Source organism: Folsomia candida, unplaced genomic scaffold, assembly GCF_002217175.1.
Source record: "Folsomia candida strain VU population unplaced genomic scaffold, ASM221717v1 Fcan01_Sc004, whole genome shotgun sequence".
NCBI classification, from domain to species: Eukaryota; Metazoa; Arthropoda; class Collembola; order Entomobryomorpha; family Isotomidae; genus Folsomia; species Folsomia candida.
Window position 1 is genome coordinate 1,832,693 of NW_019091196.1, and position 21,628 is coordinate 1,854,320.

At 34.6% G+C, this 21,628-nt stretch overlaps 2 protein-coding genes across 2 annotated transcripts in view; both read left to right on the forward strand.

Annotated features, from left to right (window-relative positions):
* The first annotated feature begins 684 nt into the window (after window positions 1–684).
* Window positions 685–21,628, forward strand: part of LOC110848283 (Down syndrome cell adhesion molecule-like protein Dscam2) — a 118,088-nt gene continuing 97,144 nt past the window's right edge. Inside the window, exon 1 of the mRNA XM_035851005.1 lies at window positions 685–2,164. Within this exon, the coding sequence (XP_035706898.1) occupies window positions 2,074–2,164 (91 nt within the window). The 5' untranslated portion in view covers window positions 685–2,073. The remainder of the gene's footprint in view (window positions 2,165–21,628) is intronic.
* On the forward strand, window positions 14,520–18,117 carry LOC110848646. Its single transcript, XM_022095906.2, has 5 exons — window positions 14,520–14,836; window positions 15,775–15,970; window positions 16,492–16,676; window positions 17,283–17,463; window positions 17,884–18,117. The coding sequence occupies exons 1-5, from the start codon at window positions 14,691–14,693 to the stop codon at window positions 18,046–18,048; spliced, it is 873 nt and encodes a 290-aa protein (XP_021951598.1). The 5' UTR covers window positions 14,520–14,690; the 3' UTR covers window positions 18,049–18,117.

Genomic DNA, 21,628 nt, shown 5'->3' on the forward strand with positions numbered 1-21,628 from the left:
CACATAATAAAGAAAACGTTGATGTTTAACATACAGAAACTTTTCACTAGAACATATATTCCTATTCCACCTTTCATCAAGATGATGGCTGAGAGGTCTGGCTCTGTGTGAGCCTGCATTGTCGTCGAGTGGGGAACAAATTGTATGACTGAAGTAGACAATAGTTCACTTTTTTCGCAAGGAAATAAGAGTGGGGAAAGTGGGGAAAGGTCAATGTTTGAGTTGTTTGTGATGGAAGGAGTTACACAGTTTCATTTCAGTAAATAATCCAAGTTTATTAATAAATATCGCAAGTTTGTTTTCAATCAGACAAACTACAAGTATTAAATATTAAATCTTGTGAACGTAACCCTAGACACAGACCACCTAGCAATATTTTATTAATAAATTTTATACAATAAATTTTTATAGGCGTCAAAATTTCCCCAGTTTAACGACATAGAAGCGTATTTTATGTTTCAATTATCACTTGAAATATAAAATGCCGTATGTCATGCATTCTCCATAATTTTTAACGTTCTGGAAACAATGACATGCTATTTAATTGGAATAACGTGCACAAGTTTTGTTTCTCCTGATGCCTCCAGTTTAGTCCACAACTCCCGAAACGGGTCAGTTTTGTTGGGTGAAAAAGTGGGGAAAGTTGCCGGCTCGAGTTCAGTCTGCTTTCACTCGCTCGACGGCCAACAGCTCGACGGCAAACAGCTCGACGGCCAACAGCTCGCCCTTCTCGCTCTCGGCCTCCGAAATCCCGTCGTGTCGAAATCCAGTGTCTCCACTTTCACCCAAATTTACACTCATGTTTCATCAAATTAGATAGTTGAGTATATCACGAAACGAATTCCACTTTGATCTCTAAATTTAAAACATCCTTCACTTAAGTCAAAGTCAAAGTTGGTAGACCTTTAGTTACCAACACGATTAATTGTGCCAAAGTGATGGATGAACTTTTTCTATAAAATTTGTGAAGTAATATCAACACCAAAGAATTACGAAATGTGTATTCTGGTGTGAAAAATTGTTTAATGAATATATTCGTGTTTTTAATTTTATTTTGTGTGAATTATAGAATTAATGTTATTTTAAAACGTGAAACCTGTATCAAGTGTTTTTAAATTTTGGGAAAATTAGTTTGAGAAAGTTCGTTAATCATAAATTGACCAAGGCGGATTAACAAATCTAATTTAAAACAATCTATTTAATTACTTCTTACACACTTAATAATGGCGTCGGAACTTTACAAACATTACAAAAACTACACATTACAAAAAACCATACAAAAATTCAGCAATTGACGAAAAAATGAAAACTGACTTAAAATCCATTGTCTCATTTTTGTTTACTAAATTTCTCCTTCATTCTGACAGACTGGATTTCATGATTTTTCACTAAACTTGGATAACCGAGAAGATAACAATTCACAACCAAAAAAATATTATTTTGAATCGAGAAACCCGTATCAGAAAATTAGAGAAATTTAATGATCGCGTATCCTGAGATTGGAAACGCGATTTGGCCGAGAAAATTAAAGTTCGAACATTGGTGATATACAAATATATTATAGAAATTAGTTAGTTCAATATCGTACATAATTTACGCCTGGTCGATATCTAGTTGAAATTAATCGATTCTGGTTAAATGGCTAAAATTTACAAATGGTGTCGTCCCCTCACAACAGTTTACCTCACAAAAGAGAAACTGGAAATTTACGTAAAATCGATTGTCTTATTTTTGTACTAACTTTCTCTCTCATCCTGACAGGCTGGATTTCATGACTTTTGACTAAATTTGGATAATCGAGAAGATCACAGTTCTCTATAAATAGTTTTACCGGATGTGTAAATCTATAGTAAATTGCATCGCTTAATTAAAACGAAACTTACTAAATATTTATATGTAACTTTAGTGTTTTGATAATTTTGTGAAATTTCCTAACTCAAACATGGTGCCAAGGACATGAACAATTTGTGTGTAATATTTATAAAGCTTAGAACAAATAATTAGAACAAATAGAATAAATCCTCAGTGGTGAAAGTGGATGTGAAGTGAGTTTTAATTAGTTTAGCGAATAAAATGCTGTCCCAAAGCGGAACATCAAACTTCAAAATGAGAAAAATTGTGTGCGCAATGCTCTTTCTGGTCAGATTGGATCCAATTTTACAAGGTAAGCAAAATAATAAACGATTTTTCGTTTATAAAAGTTAGTGAAAATCATACTTATTTAATAACAGAAATGTTAAGCATATACCAAGTTTTCATAAATTACGACATACTCACAAAACTCCACATTTGCTACGAATGTGACCAAAAAAGCAAATTATCTGTCAACTAGATACTCAAATTGAGCATAAGGCAAAAACATTCATAAAAAAATGGTTATTGAAAAATTATACAAAAGTGTAACATCAACGATGACGGTGGTCTCCGGTATATAATAAGAACAAAAGGTTAAATAACTAAATATAATATACTTGACCAGTCGTGTTTCACGTGACAAATATGCAAATTATATTTTATCACGCCAAGGATCCTAATTATTAAAACAAAAGGGAAAACTAGTCATGAAAATTTTTGCCAGAATCGATTTTCCCGTTTTTATAGGAAGTACCAAATTCTTTATTTTTAAAAAACAAAACTATTTACCAACGATAAGGCAATTCACGCAGTTCTTAGTAACTTCATGAAATTCGTAAACTTACAAAGTACAAATATTAACAAATATTTGAAGGACAATAAGCTTACACAGTTTTTAAAACGTCATGTTAAGGTTTTGTAAAACTTATGTTAAAAATATTTCTACCGAAAATTAGCTTACAAATTTTGCATTCTTATACTCCGAACAAGGGCAACTTTTTAGTTTGTAAAATCAGTAAAATCAATTTGTAAAACGTACGAATTTTATAAAGTTTCTTTGTGAATTGTATCTACATTAATCAACCAATTTCTCCCAGGCCGTTAAGAAAGACCTCTCAAGCCAAATAATAAATATTCAGGTGAAATGTAAAACAGGCATCGCCTCATCCATCCGATCCGATCCGCCACTTTCTCCTCGTTCATAATGCATGGGGGATGAGGAGGGATTGATTTATTAGGAGAAAGTCTGCAGCCAATCCTTCACTCGCCCAGAAATATGGGCTCACTCAACTTCCACGGAAAACTGTCCGTTGTTGCCGCATAAATAAACGAGTCAGCCAGAACAGAGATCCATCCCGTTTCGACGTGAGGATGATGATGATCTGCATCTGGAGACGGGGCACGCGATGGCAATTACGCGGATGAGAAAGGCGAGGAGAAAGTCGGGAACAAGATGTTTTCCGTCCCGTCATGTCGAAAAAGATAAAAGGAAATCAATGAAATGACGGAATTATGACGAGCTGTGTACTTACAACATGCTCCAAATTCTTGTAAGATTCCATCCACATTATTTTCCTGTGTTTCTGAGAGAAATTTAGCCTGCATTAGAAATTATGAAGAAATTGTATTTAATGCGTCCCCGAAATTTCAAACAAGTAAATACTAACTAAGGTTAAATCAAGTTTTCAGTTGGTTGGTGCTTCCAAAAATCTGACCCCAAATTCAAAATAATGATTACTAAATAGTTAAATCCCAAATTCTATTATGGTTCAGCCATAGCATGCCCTCCTTAAGCTTTCCATGCAAAAAATCCTACGGTTTCGATGTTTGGCCACATCAAAATTGTAATCTAACTTACTTTAAAAAATTTGTTTTATTTTAAATTAATTTGTACCGGACTCGAATTCCGACAAACGCATTAAAAATACGTTTCAAATAAATTTTGGCACGTTACAATTTAATTTTTACCGATTGCGTCGTTTTCTTTAAAAATATGATCTGAGGTCGATGCTTTTGTTGCACGCAAATCCACAATTTTAAGATTGCGAATATGTTGACATACAAGCAGAGTGTGCAAGGGCAAAAAGGCATGCCGTGCCAAAAATGCCTTTTTGCTTATTAGGCAGGTGAATTTTGGCCATGCCCGATTGCCCGAAATGCCGTTTTGCCTTTTTGATAAAATCAGGGCAACCTGATCATACGATCGCATGTTTTGTTATTTGCAATCATTCACAGTTCACAGGATTTGTCGCCATGTGAATAATTAAGTTATTAAGCCGAGCTGGATGATTCTCACTAAAAAATTATGTACATCTTGAGGTGATTCATAATTACTCGTAGTAATCATAAGAACGTAGGTAAATGATATTGTGGGGTATTTAAAGAAGAAACCGAAATGTAAAGCTAATGATATTCTTTATTGTCTATTAAAATTTGTAAAATAGCCCAGATGACCAATATAAACATATGGAAAAAAGCAAAAAGGCATCAAACGGGCAAAAAGGCATCAAACGGGCAAAAAGGCATCAAACGGGCAAAAAGGCAAAAGGGCATAACTTTTCACCCAAAAAGGCGCCTTTTTGCACACTCTGCATACAAGGTTTGACATATTTGAGTAATTTCAGATTTTGTATCATCGTAAACATATTTTCAAGAATAATCCCGCCTGTCCAAAATGTTACCTTGCGAATATATTTATTAATTGGCAAGCTTATTTATCACAGCCAACTGTTGAACTATACACACGTTTTATTTTACAGGCTGCTATTTTGTAGTTTAAATTAATTCTTAGAAATGCTCCTGTTGACAAACTTATATGAAAAAGGTGAAAAAGTAAATTTTGTAATGATTTCGCAAGAAAGAAAATCCCAACCAGAGTTATACATTTCTTTATATTCTCAATATTATACCTTCCACGTTACGTAATTTCTTTTGCGAAACAGCTAAAATAACATGAAATCCATTAAATCGTCTTTCCAGAATTTAATTGGAAGCAAATAACAATTTCAGGCTTCTTTCACTCATCATTGCTTGATTTGATTTTGTTTTTCTTGCAAAACTACTTTCGCAATATGTGGAAAATTGTTTGATATCATTTCTATCTCAAATATACATAGAAGTTAAGGCCATGTTTTCTATATAAAATCTTCACCGTAATCACCAACTGAAATTCAACTACCGAATTAGGGAAGCCTAAAAAGTGTCCCAAATTATTTTCGTCCCTATAATTCATTATGAGTGAATTATTCCTTATCTTTCTCTCCTTTCTCGCAAACACACAAACTTTGCCTTCGCGTCGAAATGATTGGACGAAAGTGGCAAAAAACACAAGTACCCGAAACACGAAGGAAAGTTGCAAAGAGCGGAGTGAAAGTTGGGCTTCTTATTCATTAAACGTGTGATCTGCGTGATTCCATTCGTCTCGAGTTTCTTCAGGTGAAAGAAAATACGAAGTTATTGTGTAATTAAACTAATGGGGGATGTTGTTATGTTGTTATTCTTTTTGTGTGGAGGTTTATATTAAAGTGGGTAGTAACGGAATGTCGTTCAAAGTGAACAAAAGTGTTGCCCAAGTGTGTGTTTCGGTAACGATAAAGCTGTGTCATTGGAGGCTGGAATGTCGCTAAATTAGACAAAAATTTCTATTAACAAGCCCTCCAAAACAGGGGAATTTACGGAAAAGGAGAAGCGTGGGATGAAACTAGTGCCAAAAATGTGATGGCATCAAACAAATATTTTATGGAATCAATTTTTATAATTATGATCTTCTCGATAACAGTTTCTAAATCATAATAGATAAATTCGCAAACCAGCCTATTTTACTAAAATCTGAATGTACATTTCACTACTTCAAGGCAGAGTGTGCAAGGGCAAAAAGGCATGCCGTGCCTGAAATGCCTTTTTGCCTATTAGGCACGTGAATTTTGGCCATGCCCGATTGCCCGAAATGCCTTTTTGCCTTTTTGGTAAAGTCGGGGCAATGCGATAATACGCTCCCATGATTTGTGAGTCATTAGTCGTAATCTTTCACAGTTCGCAGGATTTGTACAGGGACAGGATTTGGACAGGTGTACAAATATTCACAAATACTCGTAATTATCATGAGTGCGTCAGGAAATAATGTTGTGGGCTAGTTGTTTAGAAGTGTAAGGTTGGTAACGATTTACATACAGAAAACCGAAATATAAACCAAATTACACTGTTATTGGTACTTTCTCGTGCACAGTGAAGTTTGTAAAATGGTCCAGGCAATGCCCAATGTAAACATACGGAAAAAGGCAAAAAGGCATCAAACGGGCAAAAAGGCACGCAAAAAGGCAATTCGGCATTGAAACGGGCAAAACGGCAAAAAGGCATGAATTTTTTCCCAAAAAGGCGCCTTTTTGCATACTCTGCTTCAAGGCATCAACAAATACACCTATAATCATTAACTATGTAAATTATTATAAATATTTCATTTCTGACATTGAAATACTACAACAAATTTATTAAATTCTAACTGTTTCTTATCCCTAATTTTTATAAGATCTATGCTGATCGATGCGAAATCTAATAATTTTATTACCTTTCAAGTTTGACACGACTAAATCAGTTCAAATTTAGGTTCTTATGTAAAGTTGCTGCTTTTTTTACCTAAATTTTTGCATTCAAGGAAACTTGCAATATTCCCATATTATTTAGAGTGACCTTCTCTCATACAACTTTCGGAGGAGAAAGTACTGCCTCGTTTTCAATTTTACTTTCTTCTTCGCCCACAAACAACGAGCAAAGTTTAAAAGCGTTATACAACTTTTTTCACTTTTTTGCGTTGTCGGTATATTTACTTTGTCGTTGAATTTTATTGTTTTACTTTCTCCCGACCTTTCACTTACGGCGTGATATGCGTCCGAATGGAGGCGGGCGGAATAAATGAAGTTTCATGTTAATGGGGCAAATGACAAATTCATTTAAGAAAAGTGTCTAACACGTTGACCTAGAAATTTTAAATTTTTATACCAAAATTGAACAAAAATTATACTTTTTTACTGACAAAAAAAATATATCAAAAATCTCAATTCAAGATTTTAGATTCTAAGCCAGAAACTCAAAAGATTAGTCAAACAAATTTTTGACTTTGTGTAATTCTAAAATTCGGCCTTATTAAGTAAGTGGGTCTGTGTACATAAATTAATTTCAATCCATTGCATAACAAGCTTTACCACAAAATTCAACCCGTGGAAGTTTAAATTACTTATTGTTTTCCCCTTAAGCAAGTTTTATTTGAAAATTTGGGAAAAACAACGAGATTAAAGTTCACTGTTTTCTCTCTCTAAATTAATTTCACTTGAACTTACCACGATTTAAGTAATTCACACGGTGTTTATATTTAACTCAAAAGAAAATTTATCTCGTTGACACTTCTTACTTATTTCTCCAAGTCTTAAAAATTCCAATTGGAAAAGTTCTCATGATATTTTTTCTGTTTATTTTCCTTCCGAAGTTTTAAAACCTGGCTCAACATTCTCAACCTTCTTTGTTCTTCTTGTCTCTGAATTAATTTACGTTACAAAAATTTATGAAATATTGTACTTTCATCTTTTCAGGAAACATTCCTCCCTTATATTTCCACCTTCCGTAAAATTGTGACTATTTACATAAGAAATAATTCCCAATCTTTTGTCCAAAGTAGAAGCACGAGTTTTTACAATCCCTCGCAAAATTAAATTGTTATCGCGACATTAATTAAAACTCGTCAAATAATAAAAGCTATTATAGAAAAACATCATATCCTTAAAAAGTCACGTTTCTCGTCCTGAAAGCATAAACAATTCTGGAGTTCGAGTTTCAGACAAGTTTGAGTTTATAAAAATGAAAATAAAGAGAGACACGAACAGAGTAAAAAAACGTGGCTTGTTGTGTGCGGGGAAGTAAAATGTGGCTGTCGTGGCGTATAATAAAATAATACTAAAGTGCAGATGAGAAAGCGTGGGAGATGAAATATTATTACTTATTCCGACCAAGACGAGCATATAGGGGAGAAAATACAGTGGTGAAAGCTGGAAATAGCAGTGTTTCTACTTTCTGTGTAGTATATGAGGTTTCCGCATTGAACTTCGTTGCATTTTGAGAAAATTGTATTAACAATAATTGTTTGTAGTTAAATTACAATCGCATAATTGATTAATGCAGCTCACAAGCAATCTAATCTCCCAATAAATTTACAATTAATCAAAACTTCTAATTTCTGGCGTCGAAGTACAGGATTTTTAAACTAAACAAACATCAGTGTCTTACTGTCTTTGTATGTGAAATTTTCATACTCAATTTTGCTGGGTCCTGAATTAGATAAGATTGTAATACAAAATTATTTTAAGTTAAATACAATCGCACAGTTAAATAGAACCCGACAAGAAACCAAAAAATGCACGTCTATTGTTACAAATTATTCAAAATCTTAAATTTCTGGCATCGAGGCTTATTTTTTAGTTTAAAGAGGTGAAATTACTCAAAATAAAAAAATTGTACAAGTTGCACAGTATGATACTCATTTTTATTTTGAAATATATTTTGAATAAGTTTTTTAAGTTGTGAATAAGTTGAAAAGTTCAACGTCATGGACAACTATCTAAAAATAATAATAATCGGTTCAAAGACCAAGATCAGTACTCCATAGTCTATTACAGAGTTATTGTAAAGTTCTTAATATATAAGTACGAATTTCGGTTTCATAAGTTTTTAAAGTTTTCTAAATTCTAAACTTTTCCCGTTTACCCAGAAAATATTGAACGTAGAAGTTTTCCTCAACACTTTTGTATACGTTCGAAGCCATTAACAACTATATAAGAAAATAATAAACTTGTTTAAGGCCGAATCAGGGATAGAGTTATTCCAACGATTGTAAACAATTAGCAAGAATTTCGTTTTAACACGTTAAAATTTTAAAAATTTCCCGTTTCATAAAGAATATTTAATTTGTCACTATTTTCCCAACCCCGTAAAGCTAACATCACATCACACCACATAAAAAATATAACTTGAACTTTATCCTCGTGCCGTCGTGTTTGTTTATGTTTGTCGCTCCCAAATGAGCACGGGAAGAGCAAAGTGGAGAGTGAAAGTCGACGAATCCCATCTTCACACCAACTTTCACTCTTTGAGAGGATTATTAACACAACGAGAGACACCACAACAATGGTGCAGACAGATTCGCAGGGAAACCACAAAACTCAATTCACGTCACTCTCAAAGAAAGATGTTTATTACGGATGTTTCTCCTACTCTTTAGACTCTCCCACTTTGCGGTTCGCGTGGGTGTAGGGAAAGTTGGTGAAAGGAGGAGAGGAATGTCGTAAGAAACAGAATTATGATGCGTGTCGTCCGTGTCAGTTGTTTACTTGTTTTCCGTGTATATTGAATTTCATGGTGTTATGAAAAATAAACCGTCGTAAACGCACATAAGGAAGTAGCTTCAGAGTACTTCACCCAACCACTCCCACGACATCTCGGGAACACTCAATTTCACTGTATTTCATCTATAGATTAAATTTCACTAAAAATCTCATTTTGCCCCAACCACACCCTCTGACGCCGAGGGGGTGTGGCACAACTCCGAAAGACTTAATTTCACTCTATTTCATCTATTGATTAAATTTTACTAAAAATCTCATTTTGCCCCGACCACACACCCTGGTGCCAGGGGGTGTGGCACAACTCGGAATCATTTACTTTCACTATATTTCATCTATAGATCAAATTGCACTAAAAATCTCATTTTGCCCCGACCACACCCCCTGGCGCCAAGGGGTGTGGTCCGATTGACCTCAAAAGTTGATAGGATCCTCCCCCTGGGGTCCTATGTATGATGGCGAAAACCGATTTCGATTATCTCGATCCGTTCTCTTGTTATCCTGGTGACGGACAGACAGACAGACAAAGTCTTCGCATAAAGTAGCTGAAGCTACTTAATAAGCATACCGCATACAGAGTATAAAGAACTAAATTATTTTTTCCTGAATTCGCAAGTTTCGAATCACAACAAATCATCACTTATTATAAAATGTAAAATTTTTCACAAAATTAAGAAAACTAGACGATTTTATACAATTTTGTAAAATTTCGATTGGACAGATTAGAAGAATTAGGATTAGACTAACGAGTCAAATGGTTGCAATGGGAAAAATTTAATTTGCCATGTATTTTGGTCAAATAAATTTAATGAACTACATTTGATTTGCAAATTGTTGTTCGTAAATTTCTAACTTTAGAACTCTAATAATACTGTTTATGGCAATGGCAAGTATGAAAATGAGGAATTTGTTGCAAATTATTTTTCAAGATTTCCACGTCAATTACAAAATTAACTAATATTCAAATTACACAATTGGAACGAAAGGTTCAACTTTTGGTTTGTGCAAAAGTGGTTAAATTAATCGGGTGAGAAGTGATTTTCAATTGATTTTATGTACAAGAACAGATTTTTACGTGTGTCGTTGTCTGATTTATTAAATCATTTCGCAATGCAGTAAACCTTAACCTGAAAGAAGTGAAGCTACCTTCGACTGCAGAAAAATAATTAGAATATTAGTTAATTTTATAATTGAGGTCGAAATATCTCAAGCACTGTGGTACAATTCCATTCCTAAATTACAATTGCATACGTTGCTTAATTATAAACAGTCCTTGAAGATAAAAATGGGCATTACCCTTTAGTAATGTTGTGGTAGAGAAAAATTTAAAACTCAGTAACAAACTACTATCAATCCGGTAATAAGCTATTGATAAATCAATAACAGTACGAAGTATCTGTGTACATCACCAGATTTTTAAACGTATATCCTAAGGGAAATCAGCAAATTTCATAAAAACCCCTTTACCCAAAAACAACTCATTTTTTGCAGAGTTTACAAACCTAGCGTGAACACCCTCCATAAATAAAGTATTCAATGTTTCCCTTCCTCCACCCAAAAGCCATCTAAATGCAGCAGAGATAACAATAAAGTCGACTTTGGAGGATTATTATTGTTCTTTCGTTTCCTTTATGAATTTCATCCGAGCTTTTGTTTCTCTTCTTTTCGCCATTGTTTTTCTCCGCCAGCTTTCTCTGGATTCCTTTCTCCCACCGCTTTCCTTATTTATGCCGACCCATTGTTTAGCATTATGGCGACGTGGCTCTAAACCAGCCACGCCGTTTTTGGGGAGAGATATACAAAAGGAAAGATGAGAGGTTTTTTAGGAGCAGCTTTCACTTTTATTAGATCCTTCTCCTCATCGTGTGTACGACCAGGGTTTCGTGGGAAGAAATGTACATATTTTCTTAGCACATTTGATCTTTTATCCCCCAAATATTTAGTCAAACGAATATTAATTAATGATACAATCGTTTCCATAAAGTTGCAAAAATTACTAAGGAAAGGCAACAAATACTTGATAAACTTAAAAGGTTTTAAAATTTTAATTTGCAAAACGTTCACCGTTACATGATAAATATTTAGATGCGCGAGTACTTTTGTTTTACTCGTAAACCTTTCTATTAAAATTTTTTTAAAAATTATTAGACGTTTCTATTAAAAAGTGACACCATTTCAAATTAGTTGCAAATTACAAAATTTCCTAAATTACGATTTGTACCGTTTTGGTGGGAAAATTTTTTTTATTTTGCATGTTTAGATCAAAGACGTCTTTTTATTTTGTTAAAGTTTGTGAAATTATGTATCATAAAATTACGGAGTTATTAAGAACTACTGCCTCAATATTCGAAAATCTCTTTTTTAATTTTCTGTGTACTATCAGTAATATCCAGAACCCTAAACTGTGTACTCGTACATACACATTTCCGTATATCCACCAGTTTAGCTTGTTGCATTGCATCATTGCCTTTTCAAGGGTATGAACGAGCGTCCTAAGTAAAATAAAAGTGCCTCTAAAAACAAACAGCACAAAGGAGCGTTCTCATCAAATTTAATTTTCATTTCGCTAATATGAACCAATGTGAATGTAACCGTTATTCGCATTCCGTGCCCCATCCACAGCTCGGTTTATTTCCACATGAAATTGCGTGCTGAGTTCAAAATGAATGAAACTCGGCACTGGAACAAACAAATAGATTTAGATAAATAAATTCGCCAGCCTGATGATTTTTATTGTGTGCAAAATTTGCACAACCAAGAATCAACAATGCATTACGCATTATAGAATTCTTTTTGCTTCCCATCGTATTTAGTTTCTTCAACACTGGTACGAATAGAATTTCACCAACTCTGTAATTTCAAATGTCGGTTCTCAATTTTAAGACTTTCAATTTTCCAGCAGTTTTTAAATTACTATAATTTTTCAAAGAAAACATATCTAATATTTTAAGCTGGATATAAGTTTTGCCATTTGTTGGACTGAAATAAGGTATTGGAATTTTGTTTTTTTAATTTTAGGCTTTATTTTGAAAGAGAAAATGGAATTTTCTAAAATCCGTTGGCATATTATAAGGTTGGACTTTACATTTAAATGCTTAATTAAAATGAACACTATTACGTAGCTTTCCCATATGAAATTTTTTTTCAGCAAAAATTAGATTACCTTTAATCAAACTTTTACCTGAAATTTCTACCTTCGAAAAATTTATAAAATTCACAAATTTACGAGATGTTCACGCCAATATAGAAAAAATAGAGTGTTACATTATAAATTAGGAATGCCAGATCAGAGGCAGGAGCAGACGGACACCGAAATTTTGCCACCGGATGATCACCTGTGACTTTACTGAATGGTGATAATATGTCACCGCTCGGTTACAGAGGAATCACCACGTGAGAACACCCTAAAATGCAAAAAATACTGCTAATTGTTTCGCTAATTTTTTCTTAGATGAGGCATAGTAACCATGACCACGTGAAAAAATGCATGGTTACGGCGAAGCCTTAGTATGCAAACAGACCCCCCCTCCAAATATTCTGCCAAAGATTGTGACGAAACGGCTAATCGTATCAAAATGGTGTAAAAGGCAATCGTGCAGACCTTGCTGGGTAGATGATGCCCGTCAATAAGAGGACATGACAATCTTATTTTAACGCATTTTAGATCGATTTTAAACTTTCAAACGACTGGCAAATTCACTTTTACCAGGCAATGATAGTGCGGGACCCTGATTTTCATGTGCAGAAATCTATAACCCGTCATTTAAAGCAAACCCGAGCGAAATCGGATAAGAAATGAAAAACTTTTCTTGGTGGCATCTTCAACCAGTTACAGTACATACGTTAATTATAATGGTTCTTCATTACTTATGATAAACCCACGTTTCTATTAGCAACAAGCACAATAGAAACATGTAAGATCTGTATGTAAACCTGTATGTATGCACTTTCAGAAATGCAGTATAAAAATTGACTACCAAAGTGGCATTGGTTAGTACTACTGTGCGGTAATAGGTCGATATCAAAGCTTTACTATATCGGTAGTAAATTCTTACCCGCATAATTTTAATACTAATTGTAAGCAGTATCAACCACTTAGAATTCTATTAGAGATTTCTAACAGTGTGTATACATACATAATGATGTTGGTGCATTTGTTGACTAGAGTTCACGGGTTATGGGGGAATTTAATTTGGTATGCCCCCATCCACACCCGCTGGGGGATTAATTTCATATGCAACGCATCCGGGCTTATGAGGATTTAATTTGGTATCTATTATTATTATTGGTGACAACTTAAACAGACTTAAAAACAAAAAATAAACTAATTCTTTAAAAAAAACTTAGGTGAGGCTTGCTTAAAAGGAGAAAACAAGATGTTATCATCGTGTAGTAACATAATATGCTAAATCGATGTTCATCTCATGATTTATAATTTTCGGTAAACAGAACAGCAAAGTATATGCGTTTGGGACCATTTGCCTCGCCGTGGGCCGTTTTGTGAATTAAAATAATTTTAAAATTTATTAGTGTTCAGAGAATTTGTTACACACATGCGGAAAATACGTCATATGGAACAATACATAATTTTTTGGTTAATTTTGTTAACCATAATCGATTTCTGATCATATTTACCAAGCGTAAGTTAGTTTCTAATATACAATATTACATGCAATAGCAGAACATGAATTTTTAAAATGTAGACCTATTCTAGAAATATATTCAAAGATTGCTAAATCACAAATTAACAAGGTTTAATTGTAGCAAAATTTTAATATTTATGTAAGATGGCATATTTGTATTCAATTGATCACGGCCCACGGCGAGGCAAATGGTCCCAAGCGCAATACTTTGCTGTTCTGTTTACCGAAAATTATAAATCATGAGATGAACATTGATTTAGCATATTATGTTACTACACGATGATAACATCTTGTTTTCTCCTTTTAAGCAAGCCTCACCTAAGTTTTTTTTAAAGAATTAGTTTATTGCATTATGTCATCTCCCGTATTTGCATTTAAGTGTTTATTATTTAGTACCGAACATATTACTCACTGTCGCTGGTAGGTAGTGGTGATGCATATTTTTTTATTGTCAGGTCTGACTCATTGCCTTCTCCCTCGGTAGAACTGGTTAGTCTTGAGGCACACACTGGCAAAAAAAGTGGTGACAATGAAGACGCAAACTGAGGACAAGGATGCAAAACAAGCGTCACTTTAGATGCACCATAAATATGGAAATTTCCACTACTTATATGATCTCTGAGCACTTTGCGTAAACATTTCTGGCGAATTGAGTCACCCACTTTAATCTTGTGTATAAAGACTATGAGACGAGATTAGATTGTGGTTATTTAGTTTGTGTGCCAATCTGTGCAAAATTTGTTCGCAAATTTGATGAATTTCTGTTTGTGCCAATCTGTGCAAAAATTTTGAAGGGAAACGAAATATCATGTGGAAGTTAGTTGTGTTACTTTGTGTCGGATTTTTATGCGTATATTCGTCCCCACAAAGGGGAGCAAAATATGAAACACCTTCGCAATCGAGACAATTAAGGGAGGAATTAGCACAGAATTTGTACTTCGTGCTGTCTGCGAGGTAAGAAAAATTTGCAAATTGTAAGATTTTCGTGACGATCAGAGATAAAATTAAACTTTGATATTTTTAATGTTGTAAAATAGTTGGGGATGGTTGTTTGACATTGTTTTATGTCACAACCACCCATAACTATTTTAAAATAAAGGCTAAGTTAATGTAAAAGTCATTAATGCCCCAATTTTACTTGATATGCAAAACATTACGTCAAAAGTTTGTCTGTTAAGAAACATTGCAGTCACTTTTCGAATTCTCACAATATTTATATAAATATTTATACAAATTGTTGAACACTTATTCGATTTTTGTGACTAAATCACACTTTTTACGATAAATTTAAGCAAAATCGTAGATATTACACTTTTATGTTTACTCACAATGGAGGTCTCCCAACGTATGCTCACAGATTTCAAGTTTAATCAGTTTGAAATTTGCAAATGCCACCATCTACGCAGGTTTGGCAGATATTTTTGCATAAAAGAGGATTAAACGAGCCCCGAGATCGATCAATTTTACACTTTTCAAATTTACTGCGAGTTTTCTGCAAATATCTCTGTTAAACGTGCGCATTGGTTAGATAGTGCCTTTTGCAAATTTCATATTGATTATATTTGTGATCGATTGGTACTTGTTTGGCCTAAGTCTGTGAGAATACGTTGGGAGACCTCCATTTCCTGTAAAAAAACACTTGTAGATTCGGTTGAAAGATTATTTTGTAATGAATATATCAGATCAAATCCAGATTAGGAGAACTTCCACGTCGGTTATAAAAAAAATATTAAATTTCATTTACTTTAATGTTTTTGTTAAGATGTTATTTTTGTTGTATCGTTATTTCACGAGTTCTTCGCATAATTTTTTGTACAGTTTATTACTTACATAATTGCTTCATTCAAATTTTGTCATTTTTATTTTTATGATTTAATTTTTCGCATCGTTAGGAATCTTGAGTCTCACGATGCCAACAATGGCGTGGCAGATCCCTACGTTCGAGTCCATTTCGGATCCGTGCCTCCATATTCGCAAAAGCAGGGGAAGGATCTCGACAAAGTGGGAGATTCTGAAACCATTGTGAACGAGGCGAATCCACAATGGGTCAAGGTTTTCAAAGTGCAATACATCAAAGGGATCAATCAGGTAATTTTCTGGTGAAATTTCGACGGCACAATTTCTTCAAAATTATGAAGAAATTTTGCTTACAGCATGTCGTCTAGAACGTAAATTAACAATGAAATTACTCATAATTTCGACCGTACAATTTCTTTAAAACATGCCCTCTCGGCTCAATTAGGTACAGTTTCTTCAAAACTTCGAACAACAATTTTATATTTTTATTTATTCATATTCCCAGAGCGGTCGCGTTATCTAGAGGAGGAAATCTCAGCACCACAAACATTTACTTATAGACTTCATATTCTTCCAATTTCACGCCCACTTTACAAACTTTTAGCCAGACCTTGCTTTGTGTAAAATTTCCAACGGAAACATATTTTTTGATGTGTTGCTTGTGGCGTGAAGTGAACTCAAAATTCATGGACTTATTCCACTTTAAGTTTCCTGACTGAATTTCGAAGTTTTAATTTTTATAAAATTTAAATTTGCTTTTATTTTGGTATTTTTGTTGTTTTATAGAATTTATTTTTATTTTATTTTATCAGAAAATTTGGGTGGAAGTGAGAGATCACGATCCCATTAATCCCGACGATGTCGTGGGTGAAGCCTTCATCGACTTGGACGAATACATGGAGCACGGTCAGCAACTTACCGTTCCGCTTAAAGGGTCAAAATCTGGATCTATCGTGATCCAAAATACGGCGCCTTTCCGGTTTTCCCTTGCTCTCAAGTAATTATTCCACTAAAAAATAAGTTGAGGACTAAATTGTCACCGTAATCTGATTTTTTACTACGCGGTAACAATACGTTTACGACTCAATAATTTATTATTATCCACGCTAAGAACATTCTTAGCTTGCGACACATTAGTAAAAAATTTATTGGAGAAAGCGATAATTTTTTTTAACTTAGGACGTTTACATTTCCAATTTTTTTCTTGCGTGAAGCCTGCAAGCAAATAATCTCTAAAACATGATTAAGCATCTTGATAAACATTTTTTACTTTAAGTTTTCACAAATTTATCTTATGACTTCAAACTGTTACACATCTTCGAAATTATTCAACTACAAACAATTTATCCAAATTTTGTTTTGCCTAATTTTTGATTCATTTAAGCAGTTAAATTATTCATTTCCCTCAAAATTCCTCAAATTTTGTGTAGCAAAATGAAACGTGGTCTGAAAATCTGATGACAAATCAATTCTGAAATTTTATTTTTCGTCCAAAATTGTGCTATTTTTTGTCAAAAATAATAATCCTCATCTGGATTGAAAATCGGATGACAACTTAATTCCCAAATTTTATGTTATTTTATTTTTAATTTCGAACCTTTAGAAATATTCCAGCACTGGATGAATTTGGGGGGTTGAGTGATCCGTTTGTGAAATGTTACTTTCGTTACGGGAAGGAGGGGAAAGACTTCAAATTTTTCGAAACCCCCACTATCGACAATACCGACAGCGCCACGTGGGAAAATCCAATCACGTTTGATAACTTTCGTAGAGGGACGGATCAGGTGGGTTTAAAAAATTGGGAATTTGAATTACAAAATTTTCGTTATGAAAGCTTTTAATTTCAGAAATTCATCATTTTTAACATTTGTATTATTTTCTCCCCTAGTTTTTTTATATTATACAATTTAGAAAACCTTTAGTTTCAGAAATTTATCATCTTTATCAAGTACTTGTTCAGATCTTTCGGATATGTATACTTTCAAATTTTCATTATACGATTTGAAAAGTTTATTTTATTTTAGGAAATTTCTCGTTTTTGATATATTTTTTGTGCAGAATTTTGTATTTACAAAATTTTCATTATAAAATTTAAAAAAACATTTCGGTTCGAGAAGTTTGTCATTTTTTGAAATTTTTTGTCCAGATCTTTTGTTTTATTTTGATGGTTTCAGAAATTTTTTTTTTTTCATTTTTTTGTCAAGATTTTCCACTTTGTCGTGAAAGATGCCGACTCAATCACGGCGGATGACGTTATCGGGGAAGCATTCATGGAAGTAGAACCGTTTGCGGATAAAAAGCAGCAGTCCGTCCTTCCCCTCTCGTCCTCCTCGAATGCCACGCTATATGTCAAATACATTTTAGAATAATGTTCATAATTTTTTTTGTTTTATACAATTAAAATAAAAAATTACAATTCACTAAAAAAAATTAAAATATTTTTATCTGTGCGTGTTTTTAATTTAAATTGGCATCGAATAACGCCGTTATAGTTCTCAGCATCCAACCTCGGGCAAAACGTGATTCCCGGGTTCGTATCCCTACCATACTCACAGTGTGGGAAGGATACGAGCACGTAATGGTCGAGGTTGCATGCTGACCATATTAAGCGGGTTTTGAAAAATTGTTAGTCTATAAATAAAAAAGATATATAACCTAACTAGCGTATAAGCCCGTCTCCCGCCGGGCGAGAGATGATTCGATTATCAAATTTCACCAGTTAAATATTTTTTAGATATTTATTTAATAAAACAATTTGACGCCAACGGAAGTGAAGGCAATTTGCAACGAAAGTTAAAGTGGAGAACTAAATGTCACCCACTTGGCTCAGTCGTCTCTTCCAGCCCAGTCTGCCACTGGCACTGCCATTGCCAATGGCACGAAACGTGGCAGTGATCTAGCCCCCACAAGGCTACCTGAAGCAGTACGATGGCAACGGCAATGGCAACGGAATCCAATAAGATAACCTCTCCAGATAACCACAAGAAGTACCATCAATGTACAGAAACCCCACGATAGCCAGGCCGCCACACCCGGATAACTACCATCAGGCCGCCACACCCGGATAACCACCATCAGGCCGCCACACCCCGATAACCACCATCACGGAGCAACTCCTCGATAACCGCATGGCGTTAGGCAACTTATAACCACCTGCAGGCCGCAACATTCTGATAACCACCATCGAACAATAATTATCCAATGTCCTCACATTTATTTTTAAAATTAAGATTTTTGAATTTTCGCGCCATTCGAAACTTGACTTTCCCTACTTTCACTTCCGTTGCGGAACATTTACTTTCACTTTCGTTGCCAACAGACATTTCCAGCTTATAATATAGATAATAATTATTGATTTTTAGAAACAGTAAAACCTTCATTTAAAAAAACACGGGGAGATGAACAGGTTACAAAATTTCCATTTGAATATGTGAAAGTAGTGAAAGACGGGAAAGTTGAAACACAAAAATTCAAACTCGAGCTCTGCATGCAATGGAACATTAAGAAAATAAAGTTTTGTCATTTTGTTATTTTAAATATTTTCAATTATTTTCAATTTATGTATGTGCTTTGGAGTGAGGCAATTCACGTCAACCTTCGTAAGCCCGTAAATTTACGAAGATCAGCTTACAAACCAAAAACATGCCTCACATCATGAAAAAATCACTTTAGTTATTACACTTTCATTAACTACAGAACTAATTTTTTTTTAATTCGAAATTATTCGTCAACTTTTCTTGTGGACTTAACAAATCGACATATACGTGCTAGGAAATAAGTTGTCACCAGGTTTCGTTAAATTTATCCTAGATTTGTAAAAAAATACAGTTTTGTGCTATTTTTTTTACAAAATGTTGACCACATTGCGTCTGTCAGGCTCGTATTACTGCTCTGTTACTGATTTCCTTCTACCGAATTATTGTTTTAAGTGTTGAATAATTTGGAATACTTAATTTCAGCAAAACAAAAAAATAACGTAGGGAATTTAATAAATCCCCAGACCAAAGTTTTACTGGTTGAAGGTTGCACGACATATCGTAGTTTTGTGTAATAATAGTTATAAAAATCAAATTTAGGTATCCCAGGCTAGTGTTCGTAAAGCATAAAACTTGTAAAGCAATAAAGCAAGCATCCAAATAAATAAATTTCCTGAAAATGCATTTATTTTAAAATATTCCAGCTGAAAATTTTGAATACCTAATTTTGCTTTTAGCGAATTAAAGCAGAATTTTAATATGTCCAAAAATACTCTGCAATCAAACACTCCATTAACCTTTGACAAATAAATTTCTCAAATAAATTTATTTAAAATATCCCATCTGAAAATTGTGAATAATTTTGCTTTTAATGAATTAAGCCAGAATTTTAACATGTCCAAAAATACACTTGCAATCCATTAACCTTCGACATTCCGTATTCTTAGCCAATTCCCTCCGGCTGCTCCCTCACGCAATTAGCAAAGTAAAAGCCATCCAGAAATATATTGCGCGTGGGAGGATGATCTCCCTCCTGCCATCCGTGTGTCATGTCGGAGAGTGAAAGTTAAAGTGACAGCGTGCTAAATTCGGGCAACTTTAAGTGTCTCGTTTGATCTCGTTTGATTCGTGCAAATTCCAACATACATAAAAGTACGGAAAACGGGTCTCCTTGCCACCCAAAGGCTGTTACGGTTCGGAGAGGATGTTGAATACTGTCAGTAAAAGAATAGTGACAAAAGTACTAAAACTTTTATAAAAAGCTAAAATATGCTAATTTGTTAATATCCAAGATAACCTTGCGAATTTTTTGTCTCTATTTTTTGAGCGAATATTCATTACTAGCGTATAAGCCCGTCTCCCGCCGGGCGAGCGAAAATTATTTGCTGGTAATGTCAGTCAGCATTGGAATTGAAAGCAAATTTTCCGCCACGAAAGTGAGCGTAAAGAAAGTCAAGTTTCGAATGGCGCGAAAATTAAAAACAAATTAAATTTAAAAAATTCAATGTCTGATGGTAGTTATGTTGGGATGGTCGTAAAATGGTGGTTATTTTGGGTGGTTGTCTTGACTCCACTCCGCAGTGGAGTGACAAATTCCGAGTACTCGTGTCTGACTCCCACTCCGCTTCCACTCCACTCCGCAGTGGAGTGACAAATTCTATGTACTCGTTTCTGACTCCACTTCCACTCCACTCCGCAGTGGAGTGTCTGACTCCCACTTCCACTCCACTCCGAAGTGGAGTGACAAATTCCGAGTACTCCTGTCTGACTCCCACTCCACTCCGCAGTGGAGTGACAAACTCGTACAGAATTGTTGATTGTAGAAGTGACGAAACTCTGGATCCATGAACTCACTTCCACTTCACTTCCACAGAACTGACGAAACTCTGGATCCATGAACTCACTTCCACTTCACTTCCACTTCACTTCCACAGAAGTGACGAAACTCTGAATCTAACTAATTTCCACTTCACTTCGCAGTGAAATAACCACTCCCAGATAAGCACGATCAAACATCCACTCCCAGATAAGCACCATCGGACAACCACTCCCAGATAAGCACTATCAGATAACCACTCCCAGATAAGCACCATCAGAAAACCACTCCCAGATAAGCACCATCAAATAACCACTCCCAGATAAGCACTATCAGAAAACCACTCCCAGATAAGCACCATCAAATAACCACTCCCAGATAAGCACTATCAGATAACAACTCCCAGATAAGCACGATCAAACATCCACTCCCAGATAAGCACCATCAAACATCCACTCCCAGATAAGCACCATCGGACAACCACTCCCAGATAAGCACTATCAGATAACCACTCCCAGATAAGCACCATCAGAACTCCCAGATAAGCACCATCAAATAACCACTCCCAGATAAGCACTATCAGATAACCACTCCCATATAAGCACGATCAAACATCCACTCCCAGATAAGCACCATCAGACAACCACTCCCAGATAA